The sequence below is a fragment of the Pectinophora gossypiella genome, chromosome 16 (assembly GCF_024362695.1).
Source record: "Pectinophora gossypiella chromosome 16, ilPecGoss1.1, whole genome shotgun sequence".
NCBI lineage: Eukaryota > Metazoa > Arthropoda > Insecta > Lepidoptera > Gelechiidae > Pectinophora > Pectinophora gossypiella.
The window spans coordinates 3,198,327-3,220,694 of NC_065419.1; the positions used below are offsets into that span (position 1 = coordinate 3,198,327).

The window sequence follows — 22,368 nt, forward strand, 5'->3', positions numbered from 1 at the left end:
AATATTGTTAAATTATCACTTAAAACAATCTGAACACAAGACACTCGTAAACACAGTTGACGCGACCGTGTCAAATAGTTCGGTAAATATAAGTAAAATCTTCTTATGTATGTTACTATGTATTTGGCCGAGTTAAAATGAGTCCAATAGGTCCAAATGACATTTCATGTTGTGACAACCTCGGAAAAAATGAAGCAAAGAGCGAATCATTTGTCCTTTTCTCACTCATAGTTTGTGTCGTAAGCTAGAAGAGAGCCGGTTTATAGTTTCTGAATTCTTATTTTAGCCTTCCTTCTATGCTTTAGTTATTGTTCTGAGGTTTTTTCTGATAGCGCGCGCGATGTGTGGTTCGGTAAAAAACGCGAAGAAAAACGAGAGCAAAAATAATTCTGAAAATAGTTGTTGTAATGCAGGGATCCTTGTTATTGTGGAAACAAAAATAAAAGTATTATAGCAGAAAGCTTTCATTCTTATAATTAAGTTAAGTTTCTTATAAGGAAAACTTAGGTTAAGAAGTAAGTAAAACAACAACCTTCGTGTTATAATCTTTAATGTTAACAATAATAGCACATAGGATCATTTACATTATTATAAGTAGTTGCAAACATAAAACCATTGCTCGGAAACTGTTTGTTGTTGGTTTGTTATTAAAGTCTTTGTAATTCAAGTTAAGAACATTTTGCACTTGAACATCTTGATCTGTTTTGTTTTATAAGTATTGCGCTATTATGAAACTCTTAAGTCCATTGTAGTAATTGAGAATTACTTGATATTCCTTGTATTTTGCAATACTTATAAGTTAGAAATAGTATTTAGATTTTTTTCATAAGTTGTCAATGTTCAATAGTGTTGCACCTTGATCTAGTAATAGAATTCCACTTTTGTAAAAATGGAACATGATTACTATGGCAATATTTTATACCTAGGTAACATGATGTTTATGAAAAAATAAATGATTATATCATTGGTCCATCATAATAAGTTGTGGTCTCTATGCTCTCTTCGGAGTCAAACATCATGTCAAATGGAACAACTCTAAATAAATTCGAGTCATAAGATTGGCAGCGACCTCGCCTTTTAACCTTTACGTTATAGAAACAACTGTGAAAAAGTAATTAATATTAAATACACAAATCATTAATGTACTTATACAGGGTGTAAGTGACATCGTAACGAATACTAAGAGGGATGATTCAGCTCATTATTCTGAGTTAATATCAAGTGGAATTTTCTATGGCAAAAGTATAGAATTGAAAATAATTAAAAAAAAACATGAAATTTGCCACCGAAAATTCCACTTGAAATAAACCCCCTATTCGTCTTAATCAACCCCCAATTCGTTACGATGTCACTAACACCCTATATAACAAAACCTTTTTCTTGTTTCAAACTTTTTAGAGCGTGTTTTTTCCGTAGTCGGGTTTTAGTTTTTAAACTTATATTTTATAAAATATTTTAAATATAATTTATCGTTTAATAGGTTTTAGTGGGAAGTAGTAGTTATAATATTGATTTGTTCTTGCATTAAATCGAAGTAAACTGTTATAGATATCAAAGTACAGTCCTACTAATATATAAAAGTGAAAGTTTGTAAATCAAGACAATTAAAACAAAAATACATAAATAAATTATAATAAACAAAAAAAATGCAAATACATATTAACATACAAATTACTAAAATAGTTCATAAAATAAAAAGTAAAAGTTTAAAAAAAAATCGAATATTGTGTTTCGAGATTCAAGATTTGTGAGGCATATCCATGTTAGGATAAATGTCGCAAATGGCACTACCTATCTCGATCACTGATTATATTCCACTAAGTAGGTTCATACTCACTTCAGGCAACCTTCGTTTGGATATGTCTCATTATCACTACCACAAACTGGATCCAATATGCGAATGCATCTACATTCATGTTTAATCCTTTTTGGATAAACTTTTCCTCGCAATTTTACCAGTAGCAAACGACCAGAAGAGCTTTTCCTGGGGAAAGACGACCCTGGTACTGTCAGCACGGCCACCGTGAGTACTACAATCATACCTGGAAAAATGACATTAATGTTTGGTTCATACATTTTTTTTTTAACTTTGTTGTGTTTGCTCTTGGCCCCAGACAATGCCCGAAGGCATTGACGTGGCCTAAGATGGAGCGAGCTCGCCCAGAAGGCGCCTGTTCACTCTGGCCTTGAATTCGGAAATATAGAAGATGGCAGAGAATTCCACTCCTTAGCAGTGCGCATAATGAAGGACGATGTAAGCGCTTTGTGCGAATAGTTGGGATATCCACCAAATAGGAATAGAACCCGGCTGTACAAACGTACAGCCGGGCTGTGAAAACGTACAGCCGGGTTCTATTTTATCTTCGGACTTCCGTTTGGAAGAAGTATAAGGTGACGATATTTGGTTCTTACAGACATACCTGTAATACACGTATTCATTGTTCGCGACGGAGCAGCGCAGTGACCAGGTTTTGCAGCAGACCCCACAAGGGTGGAGTCAGTAACACTAATGACTTATTTCGCTTAAAAATCTCCTCTAATAAGTAGCTAATTGGTTGTCTATGTTTGAGATTGAACATGTAGCAGATGTCTAATTAAGATAGGAGCTTGCAAGCAGTTATTATAACGAGTTTCAGATTAACCGTATCATTAGTATACTTAATTGGTCTGTGTCGCTTTTAATGACGAGTAACGCTTACATAAAGACGATTTACACAGTCGCACACGCAGATAAAGTAAGTAATATTGTAGGCAGTGATGTGCCATTGCCGGGAACATAACCACCATCAAGAGCTTTATTACCTAGACTTTAGGCAGATGGGATCAGAGTACAATCTTAAAGAGATATTATAATATATTTATTTCATTTACTTATTTTTATTAGTAGAGTCTTTTGTAAATATTTCCTTTTATTTTGGTGCAATAAAGTACATTTATTTGTAGTAGTATTTTGAAAAAAAAAGCAGCAAGTGTCCTTACTGTTTAAAATGTAAATTGTAAAAAAAAAGAAGGCGCTGTTCAAATTTAACGTAATAATTACCTATTATCTCATTGCTCGGGGTACTTACATAATTATTTAAAAATATATGGTGGCATATACAAAAATAATTGTTGCTTGATATTTGGATCAGATACAAAAATAATTGTAACCATATTTTAATAATTATATTCACTTATTCTTCTTCTATCGAGTCGGTTAAAAAGTTGATTACCAACCTCACCAACCCTGGTTTCAGGGTTATTATTGAGCCGCCAAAGGCCTCTGACATGGCTCATGTAACGACCACGTATTTACATCAGTAAGTAGTAACCGGGACCAACGGCTTAACGTGTCTTCCGAAGCACGGATCATCTTACATAAATAAAGGTTATAGTACCACATAATGTTATGATGACATTTTTAAACTATCCTGAAATTATTAGTATCACATCCCACGCCAGGATTTGTTGTAGATCAAATATAAACACGCCCAAAACATATTTGTAAGCTAAATATTGACCAACTCTATCACGACATTCAAAAGCAATTTACAAAGAAGATATCTGGTACCTTTGTTCATATAATTTGTGTTACTATGTATCTTTATTGCTTCACTTTATTTTGATCAGAATAAAAATGGTTGGAAAATGTTAGGTTGTAATAAGAAAGGTGGCTCCAAGCTGGTATCGGTGCGAGGCGCGGGGTGTCCCTTCCATATAGACTTAGTATTCATTTATTGTTTATTCTAGGTAAAAAATGAAACAAGATTGAATAATATAAGTACTTCCTTTTACTGTTAAATACGAGATTTTGTCGTTTTTTTTTTTTATATTGAAATAAAATGTTTCTGCCTTTCTAGAGCCATAAATAATATTCGTCGCAAGTACCTTCTGCCAATATTGACACTTTTGGCGTACAACTGCAAAAAAAAAGAATCTGAACGAAGATAAGTAGCTATAAATCGCCTTTTCTTTAAGCGACTTGTTTTCTAGACAAATGGGGAGCCTAGGGGCGTTCAATAAGGCAAACATGCGCATCCGGAGATCGAACCGGCACTCTCCACTTGAGAGACAATCCTCTAAACCAGAGAACCAGGTCTATATTAAAACGCACACATTTTACACTCCTAGTTTTAATTCGCATAACAGAATCCGCATAATTATAAAACCGCATACTTTTAATTTATATAAAATGAATACGCATAATCTTAATGTGCATAATATACACATGAAAAATTCTAAACAAATTGTATGAGACGCCTTGTGAAACCTTCAAAATCAGTGACGTTAAAATGTCTTCACCGTCACAAGTAACCTAACCCACTCGGCTATATGGCGCTTTGCTCCACTCAATTATATTTAAAAAAAAACTGTAAAAACTGAACACTGCCTCTCAAGATACAGGTCTCCTAGTTTGAGAGATAGGGTTACCTTCTGCTTTTAAATAGCCACCAACAAAATTATATTTTATTGTTAATGTGATGTTTAATAATTTTGTAAATTGTTGTTGTTGTGTGAAATAAATTTATTTATTATTTTTAAATCTTTACCGCCGCCATGATTTTATGTGTTTTTATATTTCTATCCTTAAATAACTCTGTATGGGTAGTGGGGCCCTACTCGGTTATATGTTATGCAAATTGATTTTATAAAGATTAAAGTTATACCTACATAGATAATAAATACATAAATAATAAAGTTATAATAGTATTATGCGACTTTATTATTAGGCGAATCTAAAATTATGCGCATTTGCGTTATGCCAAGACTGTTATGCGGATTTATATTAGACCAATTAGATTTTGCCAATTAAAGGACACCCCACAGAACCACAGAGCCTACACATAAAATATGTAGACCGGGCCGGGGGTGGTATAGCGGGCGGGCGAATTGTGCGCTTATTTGGCCCACGATTAGTATTAGTTAGCACCAATAGGTGGCGCGCTTATTTTACTCGCTGTAGTAGGTAGTTACATTATTTTTTGCATGCCTGTATCAGATTTTTAATGAATTTGAGGCGCTACAATGTAACATCATTAATAAAAAAAACCGGGCAAGTGCGAGTCGGACTTATGTACCGAGGGTTCCGTCCGCATAGAAGGACATACTAACCTCAGGCAATATTTATTCGCATACGTTACGTTGTTAGTACCACAGACTGGGACCCATATTTTGGGGCAATCACATACTTCTGGAGACCCCATCAGCGATGCACACAGAAGTAGGAGTACTAGACCTGTAAAATCCAAAGTTATTTACGAATTAAGTACAACAATAACCCTAGCATTGTCTCGTTTTGCACGGGATCCGTAAACCTGAAGATTTGACAGGTCCGGTTTTTTACAGAAAAGACTGCTGTCTGACCTTTCAACCCGCGAAGGCAAAACCAGCCCAATACAGGTTATGTCACATACATCCGAAAATGCATTTCTCGGGAATATGGGTTTCCTCACGATGTTAGCAATACCTAATCCGTGCATAATATTTTTATTATATTATATTATATATAGCTACAAACCCATTGACTCACTGACTCACTGACTCACTGACAGGGTTGTTCTCCCAGAAGGAGCGTCGGGGGGTAAAAATAATGTATGAGAAAAGTGATCGGGACCTCCCGGTGAGTATGGGAAAACTTCCAGATCTTGGAAAACTGCTCCGCATCAGGGAGACGCCCTACAGTCTGGCGAAACTATCACACCTGGATCGATTCTTTTTTCACAATACCTACTTAAATCTTGGTCAAATTCTATCGTGGGTGAAAAAAAATCAAAATGGCGGAAAAACAAGATGGCCGCCATACAAAAGTTTGTTTTTCCAGAAAATGTCTCGGAGGTAAAACTGATGTGTGGGAATGTAATCGGAGTGTCTTGTCGAGTACGGAAAAGTTTCTCAATCTTCGAAAGCTGCTCCGCATCAGGGAGACACCCTACGGCCTGGCAAAACTATAAAACCTAGAGCAATATTTTTTTCACGAAACCTATTTAAATCTTGGTCAAATTCAATCCCCGGTGAAAAAAAACCAAAATGGCGGAAAAACAAGATGGCCGCCATACAAATTTTTCGTTTTTCCCGAAAATGCCTCGGGGGTAAAAATGATGTATGAGGAATGTGATCGAAACATCATGTTGAGTATGGAAATACTTTTCGATCTTCGAAAGCTGCTCCGCATCAGGGAGACACCCTACAGCCTGGCGAAACTATCACACCTGGAACTTTTTTGTTTTCACGAAGCCTATTAAAGTCTTGGTCAAATTTTATCGCCAGTGAAAAAAAAACAAAATGGCCGAAAAACAAGATGGCCGCCATACAAATTTTTGTTTTTCCAGAAAATGTCTCGGAAGTAAAAATGATGTATTGGGGTGTGATCGGAACGCCATCTTGGAAAACTGCCCCGCATCATGGGTCACCCTACGGCCTGGCAAAACTATAGCACCTAGAACTTTATTGATTTCACGAGACCTATTCAAGTCTTGGACAAATTCTATCGCGGTAAAAAAATTGCGGGAAAACAAGACACGCGAGCAGCTTGCTGCGAGCGAACCACGCGACATCTAGTATATATATATATATATATATATATATATATATATATATATATATATATATATATATATATATATATATATATATATATATATATATATTATAAGTATATATATATATATATATATATATATATATATATATACTAGATGTCGCGTGGTTCGCTCGCAGCAAGCTGCTCGCGTGTCTTGTTTTCCCGCAATTTTTTTACCGCGATAGAATTTGACCAAGACTTGAATAGGTCTCGTGAAATCAATAAAGTTCTAGGTGCTATAGTTTTGCCAGGCCGTAGGGTGACCCATGATGCGGGGCAGTTTTCCAAGATGGCGTTCCGATCACACCCCAATACATCATTTTTACTTCCGAGACATTTTCTGGAAAAACAAAAATTTGTATGGCGGCCATCTTGTTTTTCGGCCATTTTGTTTTTTTTTCACTGGCGATTAAATTTGACCAAGACTTTAATAGGCTTCGTGAAAACAAAAAAGTTCCAGGTGCGATAGTTTCGCCAGGCTGTAGGGTGTCTCCCTGATGCGGAGCAGCTTTCGAAGATGGAAAAGTATTTCCATACTCAACATGATGTTTCGATCACATTCCTCATACATCATTTTTACCCCCGAGGCATTTTCGGGAAAAACGAAAATTTTGTATGGCGGCCATCTTGTTTTTCCGCCATTTTGTTTTTTTTTCACTGGCGATAAAATTTGACCAAGACTTTAATAGGCTTCGTGAAAACAAAAAAGTTCCAAGTGCGATAGTTTCGCCAGGCTGTAGGGTGTCTCCCTGATGCGGAGCAGCTTTCGAAGATCGAAAAGTATTTCCATACTCAACATGATGTTTCGATCACATTCCCCATACACAGTTTTTACCCCCGAGGCATTTTCGGGAAAAACGAAAATTTTGTATGGCGGCCATCTTGTTTTTCCGCCATTTTGGTTTTTTTTCAGCGGGGATTGGATTTGACCACGATTTAAATATGTTTCGCGAAAGAAAAATTGCTCCAAGTTTTATAGTTTTGCCAGGCCGTAGGGTGCCTCCCTGATGCGGAGCAGTTTCTGAAGATCAAGAAGTATTTACATACTTAACATGACCTTCCGATTACGCCCCCTTACATTGTTTTTGCCCCCGAGTCATTTTCTGAAAAAACAAAATTTTGTATGGCGGCCATCTTGTTTTTCCGCCATTTTGTTTTTTTTTTCACCGGCGATTGGATTTAACCAAGATTTAAATACATAGTGCGAAAAAAAAATTGATCCAGATGTGATAGTTTTGCCAGGCCGTAGGGTGTCTCCCTGATGCGGAGCAGTTTTTCAAGATCGAGCAATATTAAAATACTCAACATTACGATCCGATCACATCCCTATACAACATTTTTACCCCCGAGGCATTTTCAGGAAAAACGAAAAATTTGTATGGCGGCCATCTTGTTTTTCGCTATTTTGTTATTTTTTCACTCACGATAGATTTTGACCAAGATTTAAATAGGTTCTGTGAAAAAATAATCGTTCCAAGTGCAATAGTTTTGCCAGGCCGTAGGGTGTCTCCCTGATGCGGAGCAGTTTTTCAAGATCGAACAGTTTTTCCATACTCAGCTTGACGTTTCAATTACACCCCTATACATATTTTTTACCCCCGAGGCATTTTCAGGAAAATTGAAAAATTTGTATGGCGGCCATCTTGTCTTTCCGCTATTTTGATTTTTTATCATCAGCGATTGAATTTGACCAGGAATTAAGTAGGTTTAGTGGAAAAAAAAATGTTCTTTGTTTGATAGTTTAGCCAGGCCATAAGGTGTCTCTCTGATGTGGAGCAGTTTTCAAAGATCGAGAAATATTTCCATACTCAACAAGTAGTTCCGATTACATCCCCATACATAATTTTTACCACCGAGACATTTTCTGAAAAAACAAAATTTTGTATGGCGGCCATCTTGTTTTTCCGCCAGTTTGATTTTTTTTCACTCACGATAGAATTTTACCAAGAGTTAAATAGGTTCTGTGAAAAAATAATCGTTCCAGGTGCGATAGTTTTGCCAGGCCGTAGGGTGTCTCCCTGATGCGGAGCAGTTTCTGAAGATCTAAAAGTATTTCCATACTCAGGTTGACGTTTCGATCACACCTCCCATACATAATTTTTACCTCCGAGACATTTTCTGGAAAAACGAAATTTTGTATGGCGGCCATCTTGTTTTCCCGCCATTTTATTACCGCGATAGAATTTGACCAAGACTAAAATAGGTCTCGTGAAGTCTAAAAAGTTCTAGGTGCTATAGTTTTTCCAGGCCTTAGGGTATCTCCCTGATGCGGAGCAGTTTTCCAAGATGACGTTCCGATCATCAATTTTAACTCTGAGACATTTTCTGGAAAAACAAAAATTTGTATGGCGGCCATCTTGTTTTTCCGCCATTTTGTTTTTTTTTTTCACCCACAATAAAATTTGACCAAGATTTAAATAGATATCGTGAAAACAAAAATGTTTCAGGTGCGATAGTTTTGCCAGGCCGTAGGGTATCTCCCTGATGCGAAGCAGATTTCAAAGATCGAGAAGTATATCCATACTCAACAAGACGTTCCGATTACATCCCCATACATAATTTATACCACCGAGACATTATATGAAAAAACAAAATTTTGTATGGCGGCCATCTTGATTTTCCGCCATTTTGATTTTTTTTCACCGACAATAGAATTTGACCAAGATTTAAGTAGGTTTTGTGAAAAAGGAATCGTTCCAGGTGCGATAGTTTTGCCAGGCCGTAGGGTGTCTACCTGATGCGGAGCAGATTTCAAAGATTGAGATCATTTTCCGTACTCGACAAGACGCTCCGATTACACTCCCATGCATAATTTTGACCTCCGAGACATTTTCTGGAAAAATAAAATTTTGTATGGCGGCCATCTTGTTTTTCCGCCATTTTGTTTTTTTTTCACCCACAATAGAATTTGACCAAGATTAAAATAGGTTTTGCGAAAAAAAAAATTATCCAGCTATAATAGTTGCGCCAGACTGTAGGGTGTCTCCCTGATGCGGAGCAGTTTTCCAAGATCTGGAAGTTTTCCCATACTCACCGGGAGGTCCCGATCACACCCCCCATACATCATTTTGACCCCCCGACGCTCCTTCTGGGAGAACAATTATGTCAGTGAGTGAGTGAGTGAGTCAGTCAGTCAGTCAGTGGGTTTGTAGCTATATATAATATAACTAGATGTCGCGTGGTTCGCTCGCAGCAAGCTGCTCGCGTGTCTTGTTTTCCCGCCATTTTTTTACCGCGATAGAATTTGACCAAGACTTGAATAGGTCTCGTGAAATCAAAAAAGTTCTAGGTGCTATAGTTTTGCCAGGCCGTAGGGTGTCTCCCTGATGCGGAGCAGTTTTCCAAGATGACGTTCCGATCACACCCCAATACATCATTTTTACCTCTGAGACATTTTCTGGAAAAACAAAAATTTGTATGGCGGCCATCTTGTTTTTCGGCCATTTTGTTTTTTTTTCACCGGCGATAAAATTTGACCAAGATTTAAATAGGTTTAGTGGAAAAAGAATAGTTCCAGGTGTGATAGTTTTTCCAGGCCGTAGGGTGTCTCCCTGATGCGGAGCAGTTTTCCAAGATTGAGAACATTTTCCGTACTCGATAAGACACTCCGATCACATTCCCATACACAGTTTTTACCCCCGTGACATTTTCTGGGAAAACCAAATTTTGTATGGCGGCCATCTTGTTTTTCCGCCATTTTGATTTTTTTTCGCGTGCGATTGGATTTGACCAAGATTTAAATAGGGTTTGCGAAAAAAAAATTGATCCAGGTATAATAGTTGCGCCAGACTGTAGGGTGTCTCCCTGATGCGGAGCAGTTTTCCAAGATCTGGAAGTTTTCCCATACTCATCGGAAGTTTTTGATGACATCTCCCATACATCACTTTTACCCCCCGACGCTCCTTCTGGGAGAACAACCCTGTCAGTGAGTCAGTGAGTCAGTCAGTCAGTCAGTACATGGGTTTGTAGCTATATATAATATAACTAGATGTCGCGTGGTTCGCTCGCAGCAAGCTGCTCGCGTGTCTTGTTTTCCCGCCATTTTTTTACCGCGATAGAATTTGACCAAGACTTGAATAGGTCTCGTGAAATCAAAAAAGTTCTAGGTGCTATTGTTTTGCCAGGCCGTAGGGTGTCTCCCTGATGCGGAGCAGTTTTCCAAGATGACGTTCCGATCACACCCCTATACATCATTTTAACACCCGAGGCATTTTCGAGAAAAACGAAAATTTTGTATGGCGGCCATCTTGATTTTCCGCCATTTTGATTTTTTTTCACCGGTGATAAAATTTGACCAAGTTTTAAATACGTTTTGCGAAAAAAGAATTGTTCCAGGTGCGATAGCTTCGCCACGCCGTAGGGTGTCTCCCTGATGCGGAGCAGTTTTTCAAGATCGAGAAAAATTTCCATAGTCAACGGGATGTTCCGATAACAACCCCATACACAGTTTTTACCAACGAGACATTTTCTGGAAAAACAAAATTTTGTATGGCGGCCATCTTGTTTTTCCGCCATTTTGATTTTTTGTCACCAGCGATTGGATTTGACCAAGATTTAAATAGGTTTTGCGAAAAAAAAATTGATCCAGGTATAATAATTGCGCCAGACTGTAGGGTGTCTCCCTGATGCGGAGCAGTTTTCCAAGATCTGGAAGTTTTCCCATACTCATCGGAAGATCTTGATCACATCTCCCATACATCATTTTTACCTCCCGGCGCTCCTTCTGGGAGAACAACCCTGTCAGTGAGTCAGTGAGTCAGTCAGTCAGTCAGTCAGTCAGTCAGTGGGTTTGTAGCTTTATATAATATAATAATAATAATATATATAATAAAAATATTATATTATATTATTAATATATTATTAATATTATTAATATTATATATATATATATATATATATATTATTATAATTATAATAACTAAGACATAGTCATGAGAAATGTTGTAAAACAGTTATTTGCCTTTAAAATAAACACAATTTAATTTAAAGCTTATTTAGTTACTTAACAAAAATATATAGAATAATTAAAAAGAAATAGAAATCCAAAAAATAAGTAATCGGTAAGTAGATCCAAAAAAATAATGAAAAATCAATTATTTTAATGAAAATGTGAATTATGTTAATATTTAACGATGCTTACCTATTTTATAAGCGTCCATCTAGGTAGGTGAAGCAAAAAAAAAAGTATTTTACAGCAATACTCGGAAAAAAGAACTATAAGAAAATGCAAACTGAATAAGACATTATTGCAAATGTAATCGATTTTCTAAGTAATTACCGTGCTAAGAAACAACAAATTTTAAATTTTGCGTTTATTTTTAGTAACCGATGGTGTAAGTAGGGAATGCAATCCCGACTTGAAATCGCAAATTCGAAATCCCGTGGGATTGGAAATTTCAATTTCGGGTTCTCGTTTAGTTTATAAAAAATGTTAATTTAAGATGCCTGAAAAATGTGAAGACTGCCTGTTTGTGATACTTAGTGAGGTTAATAAAAATAAATATATTTTGAAAGAAATCAAAAACCTTTATTCTTCAATATTAATAATTAAATAATTGGAAATCAGCATAATCAAAACAAAAAATATAACTCAAGGAGATACGCCCAATCCCGTCAATCTCGAATGCTCGCCTAGTACTAAGTACTTCGGGATTGATCTCGAAAAATTTGACGAGATCTCACGGGATCCCGATCATCGGGATTGCATTCCCTAATGTTAAGTAGATAGATAGGTACCTTCTCGTGTACCTATCTATCGATCTGCGAACACATGTGGTCAGTACATTGTTTTAAGTTTACGCTAATTAAAACACATAATAACGGGTTCTTACCGCGTTTAAAATAGGGATATGAGACTCGATATTCATCAGTCATCCCGTGATCATGGCACTTGCAACAGTGTCGAAATATCGGGAGTCTCATATTCCTATTTTAAACGCGGTAAGAACCCGTTATTATGTGTTTTAATTACATGTGGTCAGTATCATTACAAAATCCTCTTTAGTCTTTTTGCAAATATCCAGTTACGACAGTACTTACGTCAGTTGTGTGCGATATACCTACATAAATTCTAACAGAATATTTGCAAAATTCAAAACCCACTCTACCGGCTTCGTCGACATAATGTTGTTATGTATGGCTCCGTTGCGCTTACAAGGTTTTCACTATATGCCGATAATATACGAATATTGGACAATAAGTACCAAGAATATTACATACTTATTTACGGCATAAATTTACCTAATATCAATTTATTTTATATTGAATAATTAACATTATTAACTTTGTCATGAAGTGCTCTTTTCTCCCTACCACCCCGAGGTGCCTCCAGCCGGAGCGACCAATTTGTCGTTGTCTAACAATATTGCATTTTATGTGAATAGTAATAAAGTTAGTTCCGGTCATGGGTTTCGGTGATAACAGAAAGTGAGGTCTTCGCCGGTTTTGGTCTGTCTGTACTGAATCGATGTTTTTAGTTGTTTGTAAAAAAAAAACAATGTCAGCACAAAAAACCAAACCATACCATGCAAATAAAATAAAATTTGACCAGCACATAATTTTATTATAAAACTGATTCTACAAATTATACTTTTTATGATGTACTTATCAATAGGCTATCAACAAAATAATAAAGTACATACTATCACAGATAACTAATTAACAATTGAAACATGGTGTCACCAGGGAAGATAGTTGATACAATAACAATATGGGTGTTTTGTAAAACAAATAATAATAACAGTTTGAATTTGTGAGAGACAATAAATTTTTCAAGATTACTTCGTGTGGTTTTGTTTCATCAAAAATTCCAGCTCACCGATTTCGGAAGAGAACATCTTCTCCCTAGCATTATCCCGTTTTTCACAGTATCTGCTTACCTAACCTGAAGATTTGACAGGTCCGATTTTACAGAAGCGACTGCCTGTCTGACCTTCCAACTCGTGAAGGGAAAGCCAGCCCAATACAGGTTAGGTCACATACCTCCGAAAATGCATTTCTTGGGTATGTGGGCTCACGATGTTTTTCTTCACCGCTGAGCGCGTGATAATAATTTATGATCCAAACATGAATTTGAAAATAAATTCGACAATCATTGGTATTATATATTAGGTTAAGTGATGTTGTCTTGGCAGAATGTTAAGTTGTCTTTGTTTTTTCATACTAGTGTTTTTAAAAAAAATAAAAGTCAGTTTTGCTTCTGATCTCACTGTGTTTGTATTTTATATTGGCGACTTCGGAATAATCGAGGAATTATGGCTGTGAACATTTCAAATGTGGTATTTCCGGGACCGTTTAACCCAAAAACTGATAAGTGGTGTGATTATAAGGAACAATTGTTGTGTGCACTCGACGCCGCGGGCGTGGGTGAAGCTAACCTCAACAAAGGACGATCGCTATTCCTTGCTCAGTGCGGAAAAGATACATTTGCGTTAATTGCGTCGTTGTTAGTTCCTAAACGCCCCACGGAAGTGTCCCTAGAGGAGATCTTTATTGTTTTGGACCGATTTTATGAACCGGAGGTGAACGAAATACTACAGGCGGGAAAATTTTACAAACGTCAACAGTTACAAAATGAAAGCGTGCAGGATTTTGTGGCGGCTATAAGTTTAATAGGTTCGAAGTGTAATTTCATGGATTTGAAACGACAGTTGAGAGACCGTTTAGTGCTAGGGGTGCGGGACGATAGATTGAGGCGTGATTTGTTGAAAAAGAAGGATCTAACATACGAGATTGCGTTACAAACATGTCTAGACTATCAAGTGGTGTGTCCGGAGTTATACCCAGTGGCTGTAACTAACGCGTCAAAGCAAACTCCGTCCAATGTCACCGACTATCATGAACCAATGGACATTGGTAGTGTGAAAACAATGGGATGTAGTCGATGTGCGCGTGCACACAAGTCAGGCGAACGATGTCCCTTCGTAAAAGCGAAATGCTTCTATTGTAAGAAGTTTGGTCATATCGCTGCAGCTTGTAACCGGAAGCCGGGCAAGGTGCATCAGGTGGAGACAGAAGAAGACAGTGCTGACGCCTCAGCGGTGGTGGAGAACATGATGGGCATATATGTCTGCAGGGACCGTTACGTGCCGCCAATAACGACCGAGGTCACGATTGATGGAGCTGCAGTCATGATGGAAGTGGACTCGGGGGCTTCACGTACCATCATGTCAGAAGAGACATACAACAAGTTGTGGTCGTCACCCCCACCTCTGCGGCCAACTAATTTGAAACTGGTGACATGGACTCAAGATGTTTTAAAAGTAGTAGGACTGGCAGACGTACGTGTCTGGTTGGGAAATGTAGAAGCACAGTGCGAGCTGGTGGTGGTGTCAGGCAAAGGGCCAAACTTGCTGGGCCGGAATTGGTTCCAAGCATTAAATCTACAAGTGGCGGGACTATGCTGGTCAGAAGAAGAGATTGAACAGTACAAAATAGATTTCCCTGAAGTATTTAAGGAAGGGCTGGGTGAATACAAAGGCCCGAAAGTATCACTGCATATACGGCCAGATGCAAAACCACGCTTTATGAAAGCTCGACCAGTGCCGTACCCTCTGAGGAAAAAGGTGACAGACGAACTCAGAAGGATGGAGGAAGAGGGAGTATTGACACCAATCAGATATTCAGAGTGGGCATCACCCGTAACGCCGCGCATGAAAGAGGATGGCTCGGTACGCATCTGCGGGGATTATCGGTCGACGGTGAATGCTGCGATTGATACCGACATCTACCCGCTGCCGACACCAGTCGAGGCATTTGTAAATCTTAGCGGAGGTAGAATATTCAGCAAGCTGGACCTGAAACATGCATATACACAGATGAAAGTGGATGAGGAAACAGCGATGTTGCTGACACTGAACACGACGATTGGCTTAATGAGAGTGAACCGCCTAGCTTTTGGGGTGAGTGCGGCCCCTGCGATTTTCCAACGCATCATGTCCTCTGCCCTTGCGGGAATGAAGGGAGTCGCGTGCCTGCTAGATGATATCGCGATAACTGGAGCTACAATGGAAGAACACGATCGACGGTTGAGGGAAGTTCTACAGAAACTGCAGGATATGGGACTACGGCTAAATATGAAAAAATGCGTATTCGCAGCAAATAGTATCGCATTTCTAGGCCATATGATTGATGCGGAGGGCGTCCACCCGTCACCGATGAAAGTCAAGGAGATAAAGGAGAAACCAGCTCCGACGAACAGAGAGACGTTGCGTGCTTTCTTAGGGTTATACAATTACTATGAAAAATTTTTACCAGACAAAAGCACCATACTAGAGCCATTGTACAGATTGCTGGAATCAAAAAGGGAATGGACTTGGAAGGAAAAGGAGCAGGAAGCATTCGAAGAGGCAAAACGCTTACTATCGTCGGACCTCACATTAGTAGGATACGATCTACAGAAAGAACTTCTTCTGATTTGTGATTCATCTGAGTATGGACTGGGAGCGATAATTGCACATGTGATGGAAGACGGATCGGAGCGTCCGGTGATGATGGCCTCACGCACATTGCAAGCGCATGAGAGGCGCTATGGGCAAATAGATAAGGAGGCCCTTGCAATTATATTCGGATTGACGAAATTTCATGAATTCTTGTCTGGTCGGAAATTTTGTATAGTGACAGATCACAAGCCCTTGGTTGGGTTATTCAACCCAGCGAAACCCATACCAGAACAGATTACACCAAGAATGTTACGCTGGTCATTGAAACTCGCTTCGTATGACTATACAATAAAATATAGACCAGGGAAGCTGATCGGCAATGCAGACGCATTAAGCAGATGGACCGCCGCAGATACGGCGAGCGTGAAGGAAGAGGCACTGCGAGAAGTAATGCTGCTGGAGGAACAACCCACAGGTTGGAATCTGGATGCGGTTAGAATTGCAGAAGAGACTAGAAAGGACCCGGTTTTGCAAAGAGTGATGTTCCACGTGATACATGGTTGGCCACGGAAGAACACAGATCCAGACCTGCAGGCTTTTTGGGCCCGACGAGAGGCTCTTTCACACAATAAAGAATGCTTATTGTGGTGCAATAGAGTCGTGGTACCCTCGGCCATAAAAGAAGAGGTGTTAAAAATTTTACATGTTCCACATGCTGGGATAGTCCAGACGAAAATGTATGCCAGAGGGTATGTATGGTGGGTGAACATTGATCGGGATATAGAAAACTTGGTCGCTGGGTGTGAACAGTGCCAAGAAGTACGTAATAACCCACCAAAAGACCCGCAGATTTGGATTACTGCAGATAAGCCATGGAGCCGTGTCCACATAGATTTCGCTGGGCCCTTTGAAGGCAAGACATTCTTAGTCTTGATAGACAGTTATAGCAAATGGTTTGAAGCCGAGATAGTCCAAACAATGAGCAGTAGCACAGTGGTAACGGTACTCAGGAAAATTTTTACTGCACAAGGATTACCAGATGTGATTGTCTCGGATAATGGCAGAGCATTCACATCCGAGGAGTTCAACATGTTCCTGAAAAAGAATGGAATTAAGCACCTATATTCTCCGCCATATCACCCGGCGACAAATGGTCAAATAGAACGAGCGATCCAGACTTTTAAAAATAAGATGAAGAAGCTGACGCCTTTGAATTTACAGTGGCAGGAGAAGCTCTGTAAGGTGTTATTCTATTTAAGAACTGTCCCAAATAGTGCGACGAATAAAACCCCTGCAGAAGTATTGAATGGACGCAAATATAGGACGGCAGTGTCAGCCCTGCACCCAGATTCAATGCCCAGTCAAGCAGACCAGCAGCGCGAGGCGGCGTCGCGGCGCCGACCGGCGCGTAGCTTCAGTGTAGGACAACCGGTGCTGATACATATGTACGGGCCGGGGGAGAAATGGCTCAGGGCCACAGTAACAACTGTGGAAGGACCTACCACCTATAGGGTGAGGACGGAAGATGGAGAGCTGCATCGTCGACATGCAGACCAAATGTTAAATAGACCGGCGAGGCGAACTACTGATAATGACAACAACAACTCGGATGAGTCACAAGATCCTCCCATAGTGCTCCCTCCCCCTGAACTATGGCGTGACATGATTGGGATACCTGATGAGTGATTTGAAGTAGGAAATGGCAAGTAAGGGTCTTGGTTGTGATGATAATTTAGAATTTTGTTTATTTTTCATGAAAATTATGATTGTTACGTTTAATTAAGAAAGAGTCTGTAATCTAAGAGTAAATTAGTTAGAGGCATATTTAATTTTGTGAAAACCATTGATAATGAGAGAGAGGTATATTATATATTAGGTTAAGTGATGTTGTCTTGGCAGAATGTTAAGTTGTCTTTGTTTTTTCATACTAGTGTTTTTAAAAAAAATAAAAGTCAGTTTTGCTTCTGATCTCACTGTGTTTGTATTTTATAATTGGTTTAGGCCTGTGCAAGATTCTAACCTGCAACCTCAAAGTGAGAGGCAAGCGTTCTACCAACTGGGCTACCTGGGCTCTTCGCTGGATTTCGAAAGAGAACGCCACATAAAATTCTTACGTTTAGCATCTTGCCGACTAGGAGTCGAAGTGGACGCCATGGCCAATATCGGTCGGATATCACCATCATCATCATCAATATTAACATACAGCCTATACATACATGTACATTTCATTCTGAACTCGGTCATCCATTACCAACCAAAGATGGTTAGCATCATACTTCTATGTTACAGACGACTAGTTAGCCAAAACAGTTGCTATCCAATAACAAAAAGTAAAATTATAATAAATATAAATTAAAAAAAGAAAACATTTCCAAATGATTTTAACACTACACTTTTATAAATCATAATGTAACTTGAATAATTCTATGTCGACACATGCAGTGCTTAAAAATTACTTTCATTTATATGAGCAATATCATGTACCCACTTTAGAACCCTGTCACATTAACATATTTGATGTTTACTGTTATTTACAGTTCAAATTGTGAAGAAACTTAATATAACATGGTTCTCAAGTTTAAGTGACCCAACCCAACATGGGTAGACCAAAACACTTTTTATAACTAAAGTATCATGTTCTCTTTTCTGATTATGCAGCTTTCCAATAAGCTAAAATAACAATTTTATTTAGGTGACAGTTTCCAAGAGTCCCCATTACCTAGCCATTACCTGTCTGACCAAGCAGATTCAATCATTTCAAAAGTATTCAATTACTTATAATTTTGAAAGCATTGTAAGCTCGCTTAGGGTGAATTTTTTTCTCAAAAAATCGACTCTATACACATTTTCTGGAAGTAAACACTGCAAAAACAAGTGTGTTATTAATCCAGTAATACCCCATATTTTATGTTTACCGTACATATACACGGGTAGAGGAGGTTTGAACTCCAAATGAGCATGGTTCTCAGTATTGCACAGAGCTGATATAGGGACGGTGAATATCTCTTCCACTTCTTGGGGATTGGGCGTGAGCTTGTCCATTTTGAAATTCTTGATCTCCCCAATAACTGGCGTGATGAGCATATCCTTGTTACGGCCTTGGATACCTGACATTTGGCCCCAAACATCCACGTCTTCCCGGGCGACCCCAATCTCTTCTTCTGTCTCCCTGAGCGCGGTTTCAACCACGCTTTCGTTATTATCCATCTTCCCGCCAGGAAAAGACACCTGTCCTTTGTGTATCTTCAAGTTCATTGACCTCTTAGTATACAGGATATGGACTTCATCACCAACAACACATAGTGGAACGAGGACCGAAGCGAGAGTCGTGGGTTTTTCTTCGAAGAATGCTAGGGTCGGTAGTTCTTTCACACGGGCCACACATCGCTCTCTGGAGGAACTGGACAGTAACACTTTTGGGGAGAAAGACATTGTGTATTTAAAAAAAGATGTTGTCATTTAAAAACATGGCCTTTTGGAAGTCCAAAGTTGAAACTATACGTTTACAGAACCACCGAACCAAAATGTTGTTTTTGACAATGACAGTGACATTTATGACGTTTGTTATCAGCTGTTTCTAGAGTGGTCTATTTACCGATTTTTCAATAGACTGCACTGAACGATGATTAAAGATTAATTGGTTTTTAAAGATTGATTTTATTTTTATATTAAAAAAAAATAAGTATAACCGTTAATAATTTAAAAGAAAACTAAATTTGTTGGTATATTTAAAAGAAAAACTGAAAATTCGCTCGTAAAATGGAACACATTCAAAGTTGAAACTGAAAAATTATTGGTCTTTGTATCATAATCATTCATGGGCACTATTATAGTAGTAGTAGTACTATTATACATCGCAGTACAACCATAGATAAGTGTATTATACTAGCGTACAGTACACTACACTGCGGATTTGAGCCCCTTGCACTTGCATCTTAAGTGCAGTTTTCCCTAACATACTTGGCACGCACGACCACGCTATGATACATACGCCTCACTACTCATCACGTTCGTGTAACAAAAAGCTCGGTGAGGCGTGGAAACTTAATTCATCTTCCTCCAGTAGCTCCAAATCAGATGGCCCGATTTGGTGGCGGTTTCTTTTGTTTTTGCGAGAAGGTTCAATGATATGATTGAAGGATCCAGGATGACCAGGTGTTCACCTCGGCGTGACAATAAATAAATACTCTGATAAGCATAAGAGTCAATCATTATTTTTCGCTTTATAAAGGCAATTTCTCTTCGTCGGGGTTTTTTTTTCAAATATCGGGTGGCGCGTGTTGTGCGGAATAATAGGCATTCTCATAGAAACACAATACTTAGACGACGATTTACTTTAAATTCTAGCACACAAAAACAATCAGCAAAAAAACCATTTAATCACTCTAAATACTTATTGTTGGTGTGAAGGAAGTGCCCAATTTACTGAACAACTTGAATTCGTGGGAAGTTTCAAAGATTATTAATTTCGACAATAATATGTCGCATGCATAATGCCTCATGTCATAATAAAGGAAATCCTAAATGCAGGCTGATGCAAACAAATTGCAGGGAAATAATTATTTAACCAATCTTATTGCTTGGGTGTCTTGTATTAAGTGAAAACATCATTCAGCACAGACTAGACACTCCATTCAAAAATCTCCCTTAGACTGCCCAACGCGTTAATGTGAGTGAGACAGACAATCTGCAGGCTTTCGACGGCCCATTTAGAAGGGAAATAACCTCAAGTTCTATACACTTTATAGGTACACCATACACTTGATTAAAGCGATAAGTGCTTCCGCGTAGCTGACAAATTAATTTTAGATATAATTGGCTATTTCTGTAATTCGTTGTAATCCTAAGCACCTACCTATTAGTCAGGTATTTTCCTGTCTAAAAACAAGGAAAACAGTTCCATTTATCGCCTTTATACTCATCTACTTATTTACAAGGCTTTATTATCTTTTACATTTTTCAGTTGAAAAAATGTATTTTCGACTTAAGGTTCCTTTCAAACCTTGAAAATGATGTCCTCTTCATCATGACCGACGGAATTACTCCGCCAAGCATCAGCATCATATACAGGGTGTAAGTGACATCGTAACAAATACTGAGGGGGACGATTCAGGTCATTATTCTGAGTTAATATCAAGAGGAATTTTCCATCGCAAAAGTATAAAAATATATTTTTTTAAATACATGAATTTTGCGACGGAAAATTCACGATCGGAATCATCGCCCTCAGTATTCGTTACGATGTCACTAACACCCTGTTATATGACGCTTCGCACCTATTCGTACGTAATATGTGTAATACCTACCTACACCTACTCCCTTCATCTTATCTCATGAGATTAAGTAACTTGTTTACACAGGTAATCAATCATAATATAATGATTACAGTTTTACAGTAAACATTCAATTATCAGCCATCATGGTCTAGTGGTTAGAGCGATCTAATTATGAGGTCCGAGTTCGATTCCCGACATTGTCGAAATCACTTTGTGCGTCTTTCATTTGTTTAACCTCAATGAGGGACTTTCCAGGCTACGTTCCAAAAAAAATACAGATGGCACCATGTCACATTAACTTTTTTGACAAATTGAACTGTAAGTCTCACTAAATGTCAAATATGTTAGTGGGACAGAGTCCTAAAGTGGGTACATTATATTGCTCATGACTGTACCTAGTTAAGAGTCTTTTGTAAATATTTCCTTTTATTTTAGTGCAATAAAGTATATTTGTATTGCATTTTATTGTATGGGAAACGGGAAATAGCACCACTGTAGCGCAAATTGCCGCCAAGTAATTTATGCCGAACTTAACGGAAAACCTTGGACGGACAAAGGGTATTGTTTCGAGACGGCACCAAGCAGCAGGTTTAAATAGACCTCTGACATTAATAACTCTACGTTCTTTTCTGTACTCCTGTTAACGTGTACCAGGGTTGATAAAGGCGGTCATTGATCTCACCAGCCACACGAGAGAAGAACGTGTAACTATGCAAAATTGCATGTTGATCGGTGTAGTTTGGATTCTGATGATCTAAAAACTAAAAATGAAAAGCAAATACTTACTAAACTTACTTTACGTTGTAGCACACCACAGACACTTCATACAAACAACTTCGTTTTACACAGACACCACACATTGACGTAAACGTACACGCGCGTCTGTGTGTGTCACGTCTGACGCCATACGATTCAAGTCTAAACTAAGTTCGAGGGGGGGGGGGGGGGGGGGTGGGGTAAACCTAGCTCAGACGCTGGTGGGGAGCGGAGAGTTGCCGTTCTATACGTAGTATTGTTCCTTATTATATGGTTATAGTTAATATTATTACATAGATAAGATCACGCCTCTTACCCGTGGGGGTAGGCAAGGACCACAGAATTCTGCTTACTACGATCCTGACATACCACTTTCGCTTCTTTCACTCTCATGGAA

General features: G+C 38.5%; 1 protein-coding gene and 1 long non-coding RNA gene across 2 annotated transcripts in view; both read right to left on the reverse strand.

Annotated features, from left to right (window-relative positions):
- Positions 1 to 598: 598 nt before the first annotated feature.
- LOC126374057 (uncharacterized) overlaps positions 599 to 22,368 on the reverse strand; it is a 30,780-nt gene continuing 9,010 nt past the window's right edge. Inside the window, exons 2-3 of the long non-coding RNA XR_007567395.1 lie at positions 1,838 to 2,042; positions 599 to 1,101 (exon numbers count right to left, since the gene is read on the reverse strand). This is a non-coding gene — a long non-coding RNA (uncharacterized LOC126374057). The remainder of the gene's footprint in view (positions 1,102 to 1,837; positions 2,043 to 22,368) is intronic.
- On the reverse strand, positions 17,934 to 19,478 carry LOC126374021 (mitochondrial coenzyme A diphosphatase NUDT8-like). The gene has a single exon (XM_050020467.1). The coding sequence runs from the start codon at positions 19,396 to 19,398 to the stop codon at positions 18,715 to 18,717; it is 684 nt and encodes a 227-aa protein (XP_049876424.1). The 5' UTR covers positions 19,399 to 19,478; the 3' UTR covers positions 17,934 to 18,714.

Coding starts and splice junctions, on each gene's coding strand:
- LOC126374021 (XM_050020467.1), bottom strand. CDS start 19,398: ATGACAACATCTTTTTTTAAATACACAATGTCTTTCTCCCCAAAAGTG.